The sequence below is a fragment of the Colletotrichum tamarilloi genome, assembly GCF_030869305.1.
Source record: "Colletotrichum tamarilloi strain Tom-12 chromosome Unknown Scaffold_85.1, whole genome shotgun sequence".
Lineage (NCBI taxonomy): Eukaryota > Fungi > Ascomycota > Sordariomycetes > Glomerellales > Glomerellaceae > Colletotrichum > Colletotrichum tamarilloi.
The window spans coordinates 129,461-144,574 of NW_026849468.1; the positions used below are offsets into that span (position 1 = coordinate 129,461).

Genomic DNA, 15,114 nt, shown 5'->3' on the forward strand with positions numbered 1-15,114 from the left:
CAAGCGGTAGATTATGTAAGTCGGAGCACCCCCATTCGGCCACCCCCCCCATTCGGCCACCCTATTAAAAATAAATCTAAGTATATTATTACTAACTATAGTTAATTAATTAACTACTTTTTATTACTACTATAATATAATTACTACCCTTACTAAGTAATTCGACCTCTATAGTTCGATTAGGATTAATTAAACGCTCGCTAATATTTTCTTAAGCCCTTTTTATATTCCTAATATTAGCGAACTTAGTATTTAGGTCTATTTAAATACTTTTTTTTTTCTTAAGAGCTATATACTTAACTCTAATTTTTAAAACTCGAACTTATTATTAAAATAAGGCTAATAAAAAGGACTTTTTATTAAAAGCTTTTTTAATTTTATAAAAAAGTAGACGTTAAGTATAGTAGTTAGGCCTAAGCTTTATAAATAGTTTTAATTATTTATAAAAATCGTTAGTTTTTTTAAGAATTAATTAGTTAATAATAAACGTTATAGAGGTTTAGTTAATAACTTTAATAGTATTAGTAATTATTTACTTAGTATTAATAATATTATTTAATAATATAGTTAAGCTAAATAATATTATAGAATTATTAAGAAGTATAGTTATATTAAGTAGTTATAAACTAATTACTTTTTAATTACTTTATATATTATTCCTTATTAAATTAAATAAACGAGTTATAATATAATAAATTAAGAAGTACTACTTTTTAATAATAGTAAAATTATTTATTATATTCTCTTTACTAAGCTCCTTTTTATAATAAGTTTTAATAAGACTAAAAATAGCTATATTTAATAGCTAGAGAATATAAAAAGTATATAGTAATAAAAATAATAAGTAAACGTTATTAATATAATACTCTTATATAAATTCTATTATTATATAATTCTTATACTTATTTAGAATTAATAGTTAAGGCTCTAGTTATAAGTTAAGTCCCCTAGTTATAGGGAGCTTAGTTTATAATAAAAAGATTACCCTTAATTATATAAGGGTAGTTTAGTTTATAATTTACTTATTATTTATTATTATAAACTCTTAATTATTAAGATTTTTAAAATTAAGGGGGAACTATTATTATTAAACCGACTTTTTTTTATAAATTAATAATAATTTAATAGCTCTATTACTAATAAAAATATATTTAATAATAAAGATTTAAAAACGCGATCTAAGCTCTTTTTTTTATATTATATTAATCTTAATTATACTTAAAACTAGCTTATTAAATCCCTTATCCTTAAGGATATTAGTTTTATTTATATTATATTTATTAATTTATTTAATATTTTTAATCTCTAGTATATTAAATAATCGGAACTAAGGCTTAATTACTTTAATAAATACTTTATTAATACGCTTTAAATCTATAAGATAACTTTTCTAAACTTTAATAAATAAGTTTTATTTTAAAAAAGCATTTATTTATTTCTTGTTAAAAAGATAATTATCCCCCTAGGTTTATAATACTTACTTAGTAAATTCTCTAATTTATTTATAAATTAGTATAATTCTTAGAGTATATTAAATACGAACCTATTTAATTAACCTATTTTCTTATTAAGGGAGAAGCTTTTATTAATTTATAAAAGTAATTACCTTAGCTTATTAATTTTATTAATAATTCTAAAATATATTTTTTAAAATCCTAAACTTAATTAAAACCCTCTTAATTAAGGTACTACTTCTAATTACTTCGAGCGCTTAAATAATTTTATTTTTAATATACGATATTATAATATAATAAAGAATATATATATTAAAAAGAAATTCGTTTAGATAATAATTATAATTATTATAGTGGTTTATCAATTGAGGGTAGGATTTTAATTAGGGTAGCTAAGAGGGATTTTTGGGGTAGCCGAATGGGGGGGGTGGCCGAATGGGGGTGTTCCGACTTAATTAAAAGTACGATTTGCAAACAACCTTGGAACTTTAGTGAACGGCTACTCTAGCATATCCCTCTTTTCGTTCCTAAAGTCTCTGATTCCCGAAGCTATAGGTAGGAAGAAGGAAACTCACTTCTTACCGACTTGAAATTGAATTTGTAGTGAATGTGGCGGCCAGCCACGGCCATGTCCCTCTGACTAGTAAAGGCGCAGAGGCGACATCCACCAAGCCCATCTCTTGCGGGCTCATTTCATACAGGTAGGAATGTTCCGCTGATTTGAAGCTTGCTGCAGTGGTCACAGTGACCGGGGAGAAGACTATTTAAATGAGCCAATAGTTGCAACAAAGTCGGAGAGCAGCAGGGCATGAATCCACGAAGAGATCCAGGAGGACGGTGATCCATACCGTAAAAAGGAGGTAGCTTATGCTCAAGGGCGACTGCGGCGATAGGTATGAAGGCAAACAAGTCCCAGGTTCCTATCGATATCCGAACTACTCTCTAAACAATGTCATGTCGTATCGGGCGGTTACCAAGCATTATTCCGCACGTAATACTATCGGAATAGAGGACGATGATAAATAGTACACTGAGCGGTTGTACTAGATATCGTCTACAGGTTTCATGGAGCCTACTCACCCAGCAATCGCATCTACAATATTCAGTCGTATCTCTTGGTGCCCGTATCTCTGTGCCCGATGTGAGCATATCCCGTCCTGGGTCGTGGGCGTGATACGGATGTGTGGGATACAGCTTCCATATCGACTAGCTATTACCGGATTTATATAGTATGTGGCGACTTCCCCTGCCAGAGTATGTTCACGCAGAGGTGATGCCTACCGAGTCTTGTTGAAACTCTTCTCTCAGAAGGCAAGCAACTGAACCCTCCCAGCGATCGGTCGACGACCCGCAGCCCAAAACACTCATGGATCTGTATCATTCATGTGTTCATCAATGATCACACTAATACACAGGATGCTTGTTCAAGAGACGGAACTTCTCAATCGATTCAAGGCAGGCAAGACAAAAAGCCAGACAACCGATCCAGCACAGGCTGCTGCTTCTCCTTGGACGCCGTCGTCTTGTCGTTGGAATCACCCACGCTCACGGATATGTAGCATCCCGCCGTACCGACAACCGTGTTCTCCTCGGGCAACCTCGCGTCGTCACCGCACATGCTCACATCCGGACCGGACAGCAGTCCCGGGTTGATCCGGCTCAAGACCCACTTGAACTGGTCCGGGTCGTTGCACTCCGTGTCGCTGACCTTGGGGAAATTGACATTTAACCATGTCTTCTCCGGCAGGTACGGAGCGCCCCCGCTCACAATTTTATCCACCAGCCGCGTCGCGAGCTCGGCGTATACCGTGCTCCGCGTAGGCACAGGCTGCGTGTTCCACGCGAGAGTGCCATCCGAAGAGCCGGAGAAGGCGATGGCGGGAATGCCCTTCGTGCCTGAAGCATAGACAGCGGTACCGACAGTGCCCGAGAAAGGGACCTGGAGCCAGAGGTTGGAGCCGACGTTAGGACCAGAGACGGCGAGTTCTACGGCGGCACCATTGAATTGCTCTGGAGCAAACTGCTCGATACCGTATCGCATGGATGTTACCGGGTACGAGTTGACCCAGCGGAGATCCTTACGGGTCTCATTGAAGCCGACCGGTCCGCTGTTGGCTACGCAGCTGTTGTACTGGCAAGCGCTGGTGCGCGGGCTCGGCTCAACGTCGAGGGAACCTGTGATGGATTGAGTGTTAGTGGACGTCGCGTTTGTGAATGAACCTTCGGATGAGTTTGATTATACATACTGGAGCCGGACTTGTTCTCGGCAGGTGCCGAGAGAAGGACGTCATGGCCGGAGGCTTTCAGCGCATCGTTGAAAGAGCGAACGTAGAGCTCTGCCCACCCGTCGTCGTTGGACTGGACGATCCGCACGCCCTGGACGGCGAGAGCCTGTGCAAGCAACACAAATGCGGTGTCAGCGCGCATCGTGATGTGAAGTTGGTACACGGAGTAGCTCGTAGTCCTTGTCCGGGGGTGAGAGGGAGGTGCGGAGTGGGCTGGAGAGCGAACGGCTTGCGGCGGGATGCGTGAGGATGCGGTATCAAAAGACCATGTTTCTAGTGATGGGTGTGGCAGTCGTCAACCTTAAGTAAAGAGGCAAATCAAGACTTCGTGGCCCAAGGCTCACCCCTGGGCCGCTCAGGAACATCTTGTGCGAACCACGTCTGACACGTGCCACTGGATCGCAGACAAAGAGGGGGAGGGAGGCCTTTCAGGCTTCAGCTTTCCGTCTACCCCGGTTGCGATGTGAAGCTGGCCGACGGGAGCTGCAGGCGGCGAGATGATCATCGACCGCAATATCACCCTAACCCCCGCACACCAATGGCTGTCAAATGCGCCGATGCGCCCCTGAATCAGTGAAACCTGCCCCAAAGAGGCAAAGGGCCAACCGAGACAGCCGAAGCTTGTTTACCATTGCCCCAGTATAGCAGCAGCTCGTCAATCGCCCCTCCTTGTTGTAGGCCCATTCAGCCAGCCAGGAAGCGAGGAGACCTGTCGAAGTGCTTAAGCTCGAACACGTGGGCCTCTTGGCCGTTGAATCTTGACATTGCGCCGGCGACCGGTACCGCAAAAGGGAGGCAGTGCCGATGGAGAATGCGACGCTAAACGGGAAGACTAGGACAAGGGTTCGTTAGTCAATCTTCCTCCAAAGAAGCTTGCATCGTCGTGCAGGGGCATGTGTTCGTCGCTGCAACGTGCAGTCGAATGAACCCTGCCGTTGAGGCACCTCGGTCGTCGATTACTTCAATACGGAGCCCTCATATTTGATGTTCGTGGGGAGATGCGGAAAGTCTAATTATTCCCAGATTTGGTTGCGAGTTTCGTACGTCAAATGGGTATGTGACAGTTGCTTGGAAACTGATTTCGTCCAAGGGTCGGATATCGACCAATACTTCCGAGATGATATTGCCATAGGTCTTCGATATGGTTCTATTTTGTGGATGTTTGACAATGCGTCATGAACCGGGAATCTCTTTTCTTCGAAACCTCAGGTTTCCTCAGAATAGTAGTACTAAAGCGCAGCCGCAAAGAAAGATTGGCAACTATTAGAAACCGCGGCACCCCCAAATAGCCAGCTCTCAGCTCGACAATCGGCCTGTGCTCGTCAGCTGGTCGATCGGGGCGAAGCCACAGCAAAGCCACTCCCCGTCTCGTCTCATCTTCCTCGGAGTGACGTAAAACTAGTGCCTCACCGAAGAGATGCTCGGCCAGAGCGAGGCTGTTTCCTGTATTGGTATCTGCGTGTGGTGAGCCAGAGCTTGTAAACTCCAAGATCAAGTAAGACGCAGGCAGAAAGTGTAGGAATCTGAGTTTTGCACTCCAACAATGTTCAATGTTCGCAACGATGCGGCAGATTCCCCGAATCGAGGGTGGGCCACTGTATGCCATCATATTTCGAAGTGGTGCAAGGCGGTCAAAATATCCCATGGATTGCTAGAAGTTTGTGCCGCAATTATATGCACTACAATACATGTTCTTGCTACAAGAATGACACTGAGACTCTGTCTGCTATCACGCCAGGAAAGTCGCAGGCACCTCCGGACCTGTACCACATCTGTTAGCATAGGTTATATCTCTCGGGTACGGTTCTAACTCACCCCAGATGTGTAGATTATCCGGCGCTGCGGGAGTGTGGTGCGTCTTCTCCGTGTCATCGAGCAGGTCCCCATCAACGTAGTGCTCCATGATGAAACCGGAGGGGTCGAACCTGTTCTCCTGTCAGCTTTCCATGCCGTTTTCCACCGATCGGATAGCCACTGGGGTTCCCATCGCTAACTCACCAATAATCAAAGATTTGACTTCCCATTATATGGCGGCCTACGCCCCAACAAAGCTTGTGACCCTGCTCTCTCAGCCAGTCGTGGCCCAGCACCTGGGTGTCAAAGTCGTGCGTTTCGAACGAGGAATGGTGGACGTGGAACTTGGGGCCCTCAAGGAAGAAGAAGCAGTGGTGGTCGACAAATTCCTTGCCACGTGCCAGGCGGAAAAACACGGTAACGCTCTTCTCCTTATTGTCAGGGGCGTGGACGAGCTGCACATCGTATATGTCAGGATGGCTGCAATCTGGCTTGGCACGGCTGAAAAGCTCACCTCGCTTGGGTACAGGTTAAAGTTGCTAGTGTAAAACTCGTATGCCTTGTCAAAGTTGGTCAGACACACACCAAAGTGGCCCAGCTTGTGAACCGGTGCTGGGCGCTTGGTGAAACGCTGCTTCTTGTTGACATCACGATGCTTCTCTTCCGGCTGTTTTCTGATCAGCATGAGCTCCCTGAATGTCTTCGTATGTTATGCTCACGAAGTTGAACTTGAGATTCGGAAATCCTGGATCCCTCTTCTCAATTGGCGTCTGGTTGTACACCAGATGCAGTGGCCAACCGTCGACGGGATCTTTGAACGTCACACATTTACCGCCGCCCGGCACGTCTTTAAGATCATGGATTTCTGTTGCGCTTGGCAATGTCTTGGACGCGTACTCGAGGTCTTCCAGAGACTCCACAACGAAGGCCGGACCTCCGAACTCGTCCTCCTCCGCCTCTTCGGCGCATAACACGAAGGGCTCGGTACCATAGCCTCGATAGAATGTCTTGTTCCCTTTGCGCTCGAGTTCGTAAAAGCCAAAGTCGTCGTAAAATTTACGAGCTTCTTCGATGTTCTTGTGCTTGTAGAAGACGTGCGCCAGGCGGACGAGCTGGATCTTCCGGTCGGGCATGGTGGGCGTAGCTCGTCGGTGCTGTGACTGCGAAGACCTGTAAAGAAAGGTTTGCTGTTGGCACGAAGCTTTGGCGTCGGTTGTCGCTTGTAAAGCAAGCAGGGACAAAGCCGCCTTATATTTAGACTTGGAGCTGACATCTCACCGGCGGAAATGCCGTTGGATGGGTGATTTAGCCATGTTTGTTCCCCCGCACTACCCCACTACAGTCCATCGGACGTCACGCACACTCGGTACTTGCGCTGGAGGCGTCAGAGTCCGGCGTAAAAGGAGTTGTGGTGGCTGCAAGTCCTCTATTCTTGGGCGCTGTTATGGTGTAATTTCAGATGGCGCGGTGCCGAAACTCAGACGGCGGTTCGGGGGTCGTGGCGTTTGGAGAAAGTCCTGGCTTGCACTAGGATGTTTCTCAAGATAATCCCGACAAGCCCGGCGTGCCAAGGCTGGAGCTGCCTATCATCTTCTTAGTATCACCATACATCGACTTAGAAATAAAAAAAAACATCCTATTCCTTCAATTCAAGTGCCGAATGAGCCTACCGGATGAGTCGTCACGTATCAGAGCTCCCTCGGCACACGGTGAAGGATGGGCGAAACACACTTTCTGACGGATGGCCATAGCTCTCGGGGCCAAAAAGTAGTCCCGAACGGATACAATCGACACATAATAAGGTTCCTATACTTTGCCGGGACTTAGCCACTCACTGAACAAGCTAATGTTTGCTGGCCCGATCTCATTGTTCTCTTCCTATCATGAGGACGTGGGGTACTGCCATCGCGGGGTGCATCGTCGGCATGTTGCCGGCGGGGTACAGAAACCCGAAAGTCCGTAAATCCGCGGGATGCTGCGTCAAGTTTCGTTGGACCAAACAGGGGCGGCTGCCGGGAGTTGTGTTGACCGAACCTGCGTCGCCGGCCGCCAATGTTGCAGGATGATGCCCGGCCGGCCCCGTCAAGATCGGTTCAAGACATTTGGGAGTGGGCCAGCCGGCCGGACGAATCGCCATTATTCGAAGCTGTCGGAGCCGAAGGTCAAGCCGGCCCTCTTCCGAAAGAGGATACTAAGCTCCGACGCCAGTTAGCATAGGAGAGGAGACATGGGCCCCTTTGGAGCGTTACCTCTTCACCGCCCTATTGAGTGTATCACAACCCTCTCCAAACGAAGCCCCAATCCACCACACAACGCAAGTCCCATCCTTGGGCTCATGGAAGCGCCCTCTCCAGCATCCCCGCTTGAAAGCGGATTCCTCATCTGGCGTTGTGGCAGAGTGGTCTAATGCGCAAGACTAGAAATCTTGTTCCTTCGGGAGCGTCTGTTCGAATCAGGCCAACGTCGAGACATGCTTTTTGCCCGCTAGGACGGAGGACGTGTTCTCACCGAACGCTCGTGTTTTGCTTACTGAGAGAGGTAGATAGATACCGTGGGCACGACGGACGTCGATAGCAGATGTCGCGATAGAATGTAATTTCGGGATGCTTCTAAACGATCTATTGCTAACCATTGTTGCGGGCAATAAGAAGGAGGAAGACAGGCGAGAACGAGTTGTTGATGGATGGGATTTGGAATCTCCATGATTCTTTCCTCCCAGTTCACCATTCCAATTTTTTCGCACCTTCCCAAAGGAAATGCCATAATGCCGCCTCAAGTACGTACATTGAGTGAGCGGGTCCTGTGTGGATGAGCAGGCATCCGCCACAAAAGCACGAGCCAGGTAGGTACGTACTCCTTCTTCGCTCCCCATGGACGGCCAGGACGTTCTGACGAAACCTATCGCGAGCAGTCGCAAGCGAAGGCACTTTGCCCCTCATTGCACTTTGAAGCTTGTGCTGCTTCTTTTGAACCCGCAACAACTTCCTACGCCTTCTGTTCTTAGTCTTGTTGAATGCTCTATACCTGCTACAGGGTTCACCAATCGCTTCTTTCCCACAGTCCTGATGCCGAAGAAACTCTCGAAGAATCCCCAAGGAGGGAGCACCACAAACCTTGGGACGCCCTCGACCTCGACAACGAATTCCACCTCCCTCTCCCTTCCTCGAATCCTGACCGACGAGCTCCCCCTTCCGAAGCTCATTGTTTTCGACCTCGATTACACCCTCTGGCCCTTTTGGGTCGATACACACGTCTCCGGCCCGCTTAAAGCCAATGCGACACATTCGGCAGTCACAGACCGTCACGGCGAGTCCTTTGCCTTCTACCAGGACGTGCCGCGAATACTCTACACTCTGCCACTGGCAGGCATCAAAATCGCAGTCGCGTCACGGACATCGGCACCCGATCTTGCCCGGGATATGCTGAAGCTTCTACACGTTCCGCCGCCGAGTGCCGAGGAAGGAGGGAGTGGCAAGAAGGAGAAGACAAAGCGGGCGCTCGAGTACTTCGACGCACCGTTGGAAATATACCCTAGTAGCAAGATTAAACATTTCGAGACCATATTCAAGAAGACGGGCATTCCATTTACGGATATGCTGTTCTTTGACGACGAGAGTCGAAATCGGGAGACGGAGAGCTTGGGAGTCACCATGCAGCTCGTGAGGGATGGTGTGACGTGGAACGAGATCGAGAAAGGTGTGGCGGAGTGGCGCAAGAGGAGGGGTCACTTGGGATAGATGTCCCTTGTACGACTGGATGGCGGGCCGGGTTTGCACAAAAAGGCGTTTGGTGGGTTGTGTGATAAACTTTTGTTCCTGTTGCACTTGCACACGGACAGGATAGATCCGATAGATTGGATGGGGAGACGGGATGATCCAAACCTAGATCTACCTTCGGTGCGTTTTCCTAAGGGTCGTTGGGTAGATGGGACGGTACAACGTCGTGATACCAAATGCTTTATTATTAAATAGATGCCCGAAATGAATCGATAAAGATGTAACTCCAGCCAATGTTGCCTTGCCCTGCCAGACCTACTCCATCACCATTGGGGTATTAGATCAAACCATATCCAGGTCACCAAGCAGATCAACCCTGCCACACCAAACATGCAAACCCCAGTCTCGAAGTCATGCCCGTTTACCACTAGTCTATGCCAGTCCCGACGGGGGCGTCGACGTGCTGCCCTCGACGTGTTTCTCCGCGACCTGCTTATCGTCTGCAATGGAAAGCTTCTGTATGCCAGCCTCTGGCGCATCGGCGGCCTTGACAGGCGCTTCGGTCTCCGTCTTGGCGGCAGCCTCTTCCGTCACGCTCCCTTCCTTAGTCGCAGGTGTGGCAATCGGTGTCGGCTCAGCAGCAGGTACCTCAGCCTTGGGCGGCCACGTCTTGGGTACAGAGCAAATCACCTCGTTTTGCTCGACGCCCTTGACGCTGCCGATACCAATGCACTCAACACGGGCACCATCTTCGGTCTCGCGCCAGATGGCAGGGCGTGACGTGAAGCGGTCGTGACCAGGCGCCCACTCCACAATTCCCTCCCATGCGGAGTCGACGGTTGGCTGATCGCCAAACTTGAACTCGAGCTCGCCTCCGTACTGCTTCGGGATGTTGCGGGGTTCGATGAACTGCTCGAGTGTCGGGCGGACCTCGTGGGGGCTGAGGATGAAGATCTTGGAGACTGTGATCGGGTCGAACCAACGCTTGATCCAGGCCCAGACTGTGGAGAAGAATGCAGGGGCACCGATGATGAAGATACCTGGTAATGGTCTGTCAGTACAGTGAGTATGACGGCGATGGATGTCTGCTTACGATCGAGAGTCTCTGGGTAATGAGCCGTTGCGAGCTGACTTGCAGCCTGCATGTGTCCCTTCAGATTCCAAAACTGCTTCAAACTGACCCCAGAGATATCAACGATGTTGGTGCTCAGGGTGATGGGAGCATCGCGGTGCTCGCGGTCCCTGAGCTGCGTCGACAGCGGCTGCGTGAAGCGGGTGAGGTTTTCGTACAGCGCAAATAGGCGCATCATGCCCGCGGGCGTCTTGCCATCGAACTTGGCCTTGCTAAAGGTTGATTCCTTGCCCAGCTTCTCATAGGTAGCGACCGTCTTGCTATCAAGTTTCTGGACCTCAAAGAGGTAGATGGGAATGCCGCGACGGTCACGGCGGCCAAGCCATTGCGGGTAGAGGCGACGAGACTGCTCAAAGGCGTCGAGCTCGATGGTCTGGTAGAGAACGTCAATGTCGTTGGCGGCGCGCCAGGCTTCCGTGTCCTTGAACTGCGTGAGAGCGTCTTCGGGGACCCATCTTCGTGCGCGAAGGTATCGGCTGCAAGATAAGGCGGAAAAAAGTCAGCAAAAAATGCCATTCCTGTCTGCTTCCGGATGTTCCGGCGCAGTAGGTGACTGCGGCAGAAAAAGAGGATCTTGCTGAATAACTCACAGCAGAGTAGGGTCGTCGTGGGAAGCTGGCGGGCCTGGCTTGTACAGCCCCTTCTCCTCGAGCAACGTTCTGAAGGCGGCGAGCTGCGTCTCCTCGTGCTCGTTGAGGTGACCCAAGTGGCCATGAGGATACCCAACATCAGACACCGTCGAGGCGTGGGACTTGACCCTGGCCGCGGGGTCAGAAGCTGCGGTATCGGTCGTCATTGTATGTGTATAGTACTGTGTGATCGGGTGTCCGTTTCGCAGACAGGAAAAAGTGATGTATTACAAAGAACGTAGTCCTCGTTGCATTCGCACTTTTTTTTTGATTTGAGGAACTTCTACTCGTCAGCGTAACGGTGCGAGGTCGCTCGGAGGAAGGGTCTAAAGCGTCAGCCCGGCATGACGGGCGGACAGCGGCATGGGGCGGGCACGCGGGACCCATCCATAACGCATCTGGATCCAGGGTGCCAATCCATTTCTCTTTGATGTGGTAATCGACCTGGGAGAGTGAGCGGGAGAATCTGGTGTGCGGCGTGCCTGGTGCATTGCAGCGCTCTCAACCAACCCCTGTGACCAATCCTTGTCACCTGTCAGCTTACCTTATCATCCGCAGCCTCCGGCTCCGTCAACCCGACGATCCCGGACGCCGGACGGACTTTTTTACCTGTACGTCCAGAATGCCTTACGTCATACGGTAAAAGCGTTCCACCTCGTACTTTTTGCATTTTCTGACCCTTCAGAATACCATCAACTGGACAACGGGACTGAACAACAGGCCTTGATTCCGCCGTCGTCTACCTACATAAATATGAAAGTACTGCAAAGGTCACTCAACAATTTCTCTCGCGCTGCCTTGCATCATGCAGGCGCCCCATCGGGCCGCCAGCCTAGGTCCTTAGTGCTCATCGCGTTGCTGCACCGCATCCTTTGGCGTGTCGCCAGCCAATGAGACGAAAGTGACAGGCCAAGGCCTGCGAGTCATGGTGGAGACGGAACTTCAAACAAATGACGGCTTTGAAGGAACCAAACATCCGTTGCGGTCACCATTGACCAAGGCAAGGTAGCAAACACCATGTTTTCGTGTTACCGGTGAACACAAGGTTGTCCTTTGTTCACTCCTCGTCAGCTGCACAAATACATTACCCTCTGGGTATTCTAGGTCGATAGCGCCTCAGGTGTGACTTCTGGGTCATGTTCATGCGCCTGGAGGTTCAAACTTGCGATTCAAATTGCCAATGTCTCCATTCAACCAATTAGATGGGTCGGTGATGAATCCACTTCGCCTAATCTGGCAACCTCCTGAGATCAAGTCTCGGGTTGACTCAGCGGCTTCCCGAGGATACGCGGATAGTATTTCGAGCGTCTTGCAGGCAGCTAGCCGTGTGTTGTGTCTCGACCCTTTCCGAGAGAACACGGCTTCACGTTCCCCTGCTCTTATTGTATGATTTCTTCTTCTCTCGGTGCTCATTTAATAGCTCCAGTACCATTCTGTTTGCCGTTCTTATGACAGATGGGTGCCAATGGTGACAGCCAGAAGCAAAGAATTCTCGGGACTTCACCTTCATAAAATGGGTATGTGTACAACGAGCCAATGAACGACTAGCCTGTCATCACGGTCTCTGCATCTCCCCAGTCCCATTCTTGAATACCTATACGAGCTCATGCATGATTCCAGTGCAGTGTGCCGCTGCATCCATGGCGACATGAACCCCATGGGTAGCGCTATATGCCATCGTGAGTTGGGCCAAGAGCCTGCCGTCTTGTTATTACAGGAAGTCCAGGCGATGAATCATGGAGCATCTTCTTGATAGTCATTAACTTTCATTTTATAGTGATGATGTAGTCGCCCTTAAAGCATTTCCAACAGCTGCCAGCTGCCTGTACTAGGAGCAGCTACGTTTCTAAGTTTAGGCCTTCGACAAGTGAAGCTCATATCAATCAGTCTCGAACGCCTCCATTCTGCCCTCTCATCTTTGTCCATCTTGCCAGCTGCATATTGCGTGTTGACGTATTGATAACTTCCAGCACTAAGGCTGGGCTTCCTCAAATGCCCATCTGTCGCGATGACTTCAATCATCCATAGCCTCATCACCCTTCACCCGGTCCTCGGTTAGATAATCACTGAGGCCATTGCCAGCTCGCAGCCTTTATTTCACTGCGAGCGTCGTTCCTGTCTCTAACTTCCAATGATAGCCGAGCTCTATTACATATCTTGATGCTCATGTTGTAACTTGTGGCCCTGCAACACCAATTGAGCCTAGCTTCCTGTAGGTCATCGGTGTTGGAACCTCGGCCATGGAAATACTGTCGTATTTATCCGATGTCATTTGAAGGCGAATTGTTCGAACAGCCTGTATGCGTCACGCAATTGTGTCTCTGTTTGGAACTAGTTCATTTTGCAGAGATCGAACAGCCACTTCTGTGACTGTATGCCTTCTTCCCTATTGCATTTGCCCGCTGTGCATGTAGCGAGGGTGTGGAAAGACCACCATCGGAGGTGGTAGCCGTTGTCGACACAAAAGTCGTGTACGTTAACATTGTTGATATTGGGAGGGTAGTGGTTGTTTTCTAGCTGCAAACACTCCTGCCAGCACTCGGCCAGTTCGTGAAGCGGAAGTGGTATCCTCGGCAGACTATCTGGGTCCTTTGGGCCTCCGCCGGCGGCAACGAGAGGCAATACGGCAAGAAGAATAGTGGTGAACTTCATTTTGGCTGTTTCCTCAATGGTAGTTTTGATAGAGTGAAGTATGATGGCTGATGTGGTGTTGAGATGCGTGCTTGATGGGTTGCTGTTGTCTCACAGACGAAGGTGTTTTGTGTATGTATGTACGTGTGTGTGTGTGTGTGTGTGTGTGGTAGACTGGCAGGTTTCCAAGCCAGCATTATGGAAAGAGGCTGGCGATTCATACCTCTCGAGAACCTCTCTGAACTTGCTCGAGCCCTGAAGACATGCCTGCATCTCCGAGTTTGCTTGGCGTACCGAGTTGTAATTGAACCTTGATCACCTCCAACCCTGAGAGGTAAGACCTTGGGGGTCAACACGGATGAAGATTCACGACTCAGATTGATTGAGTAACTGCAATGAAACGAGGGGCGGAGTGGTAGGCGAGGAGGGTTGCTCTTTTCACTCTAGCACTTCAAGTGGCTGCAGGGCTAGTCATGAAGGCAACAACTCGAGAGGCGTTGGATTCAGTGCGGCATATTCTAGGATTAAGGATACCTAGATCATATGTGATGATGAAGTAGACTTTCGGGCATCTCCAGCCACGTATTTCCCTTTTGACACATCTTCGGGAAGGAGGAGAACCAAATGGATGTGATTAAGCCCTAGCAGTACCTAGTGGCTCTTCCATATCAGCATGTTCAAAAGGTAAGTGCGCAATGTCCAATTCTCCATCGATAAACTACTGGGCATAGCCTAACTGCTACTCTCATCCTCGGGTCCAGGATGATTCTCGCTGAGCTGGTCCTCTGCAGCACGGGTGCTTTCCACACTAGGTGACGAGACAGAAAAAGTCCTGAACATTCTATCGAGATCTTGAATAGCATTGGACATTGACTCCTTATCAACCCACTCTCTGAATGTGGGCGACGGTAGAATCACCAGATCCCGGAAGTGCTTCAGTGCAATTTGGTTCGATAGAGCTACTCGGAGTGGTAGCAGGGATGGGTCCGGCTCTTTAAATATGAGCTCAAGCTCACGCCTGCCATCTGTGGCGTCTTCAATAAGACTAGTGGTACTCATATCATCGTGCTCCTCCGCACGAGGATAGTCGATGATGCAGTTGATCTGAACAGTTCCGACGCTGAGCACAAAGGATCTGAGAGTGGATCTTGGCCAGCGTAAGCAGCCACGCGACTCTAGGTATTCCATATAACCAAAGACCTTATTGTGAAGGCGCCGGGTTCCTCAAAGTAAGTCAACATACCCACTTCCTGGCACCCCCCTGTTTCTGGCACCACAAAAACGATGGGATCACAACCCAACCTCCTCATTACTATTAACTATTGATCCTCAACCACACCCACTACAATACAGCTGCCAGCCTCACTAGGGCATTCAGAGTCGCTGGATTCAGCCGTGATAACCTCCTTTTCACCCGCTTCGATTTGAGCCCGATGGATATCCCTGATGTTCGCGAACTTCGTATTGGGATCG

At 48.7% G+C, this 15,114-nt stretch overlaps 5 protein-coding genes across 5 annotated transcripts; 1 reads left to right on the top strand and 4 right to left on the bottom strand.

Moving 5' to 3' along the window:
• Window positions 1-2,904: 2,904 nt before the first annotated feature.
• On the bottom strand, window positions 2,905-3,881 carry CTAM01_12964 (5'/3'-nucleotidase SurE; the record flags this gene model as incomplete). Its single annotated transcript, XM_060528969.1, has 2 exons — window positions 2,905-3,629; window positions 3,701-3,881. The coding sequence occupies 2 exons, from the start codon at window positions 3,879-3,881 to the stop codon at window positions 2,905-2,907; spliced, it is 906 nt and encodes a 301-aa protein (XP_060376496.1).
• Window positions 3,882-5,468: 1,587 nt separating this feature from the next.
• Window positions 5,469-6,666, bottom strand: CTAM01_12965 (glyoxalase; the record flags this gene model as incomplete). Its single annotated transcript, XM_060528970.1, has 5 exons — window positions 5,469-5,500; window positions 5,555-5,664; window positions 5,738-5,988; window positions 6,048-6,200; window positions 6,253-6,666. 5 exons carry the CDS (start codon window positions 6,664-6,666, stop codon window positions 5,469-5,471), a joined length of 960 nt encoding a protein of 319 aa, XP_060376497.1.
• Window positions 6,667-8,403: 1,737 nt separating this feature from the next.
• Window positions 8,404-9,270, top strand: CTAM01_12966 (magnesium-dependent phosphatase-1; the record flags this gene model as incomplete). The annotated part of the gene is made up of 1 exon (XM_060528971.1): window positions 8,404-9,270. The coding sequence occupies one exon, from the start codon at window positions 8,404-8,406 to the stop codon at window positions 9,268-9,270; it is 867 nt and encodes a 288-aa protein (XP_060376498.1).
• A 411-nt stretch (window positions 9,271-9,681) lies between these two features.
• On the bottom strand, window positions 9,682-11,177 carry CTAM01_12967 (CRAL/TRIO domain-containing protein; the record flags this gene model as incomplete). Its single annotated transcript, XM_060528972.1, has 3 exons — window positions 9,682-10,289; window positions 10,343-10,857; window positions 10,972-11,177. 3 exons carry the CDS (start codon window positions 11,175-11,177, stop codon window positions 9,682-9,684), a joined length of 1,329 nt encoding a protein of 442 aa, XP_060376499.1.
• Window positions 11,178-13,341: 2,164 nt separating this feature from the next.
• CTAM01_12968 (uncharacterized protein) lies at window positions 13,342-13,662 on the bottom strand (the record flags this gene model as incomplete). The annotated part of the gene is made up of 1 exon (XM_060528973.1): window positions 13,342-13,662. One exon carries the CDS (start codon window positions 13,660-13,662, stop codon window positions 13,342-13,344), a length of 321 nt encoding a protein of 106 aa, XP_060376500.1.
• Between the last annotated feature and the right edge of the window lie 1,452 nt (window positions 13,663-15,114).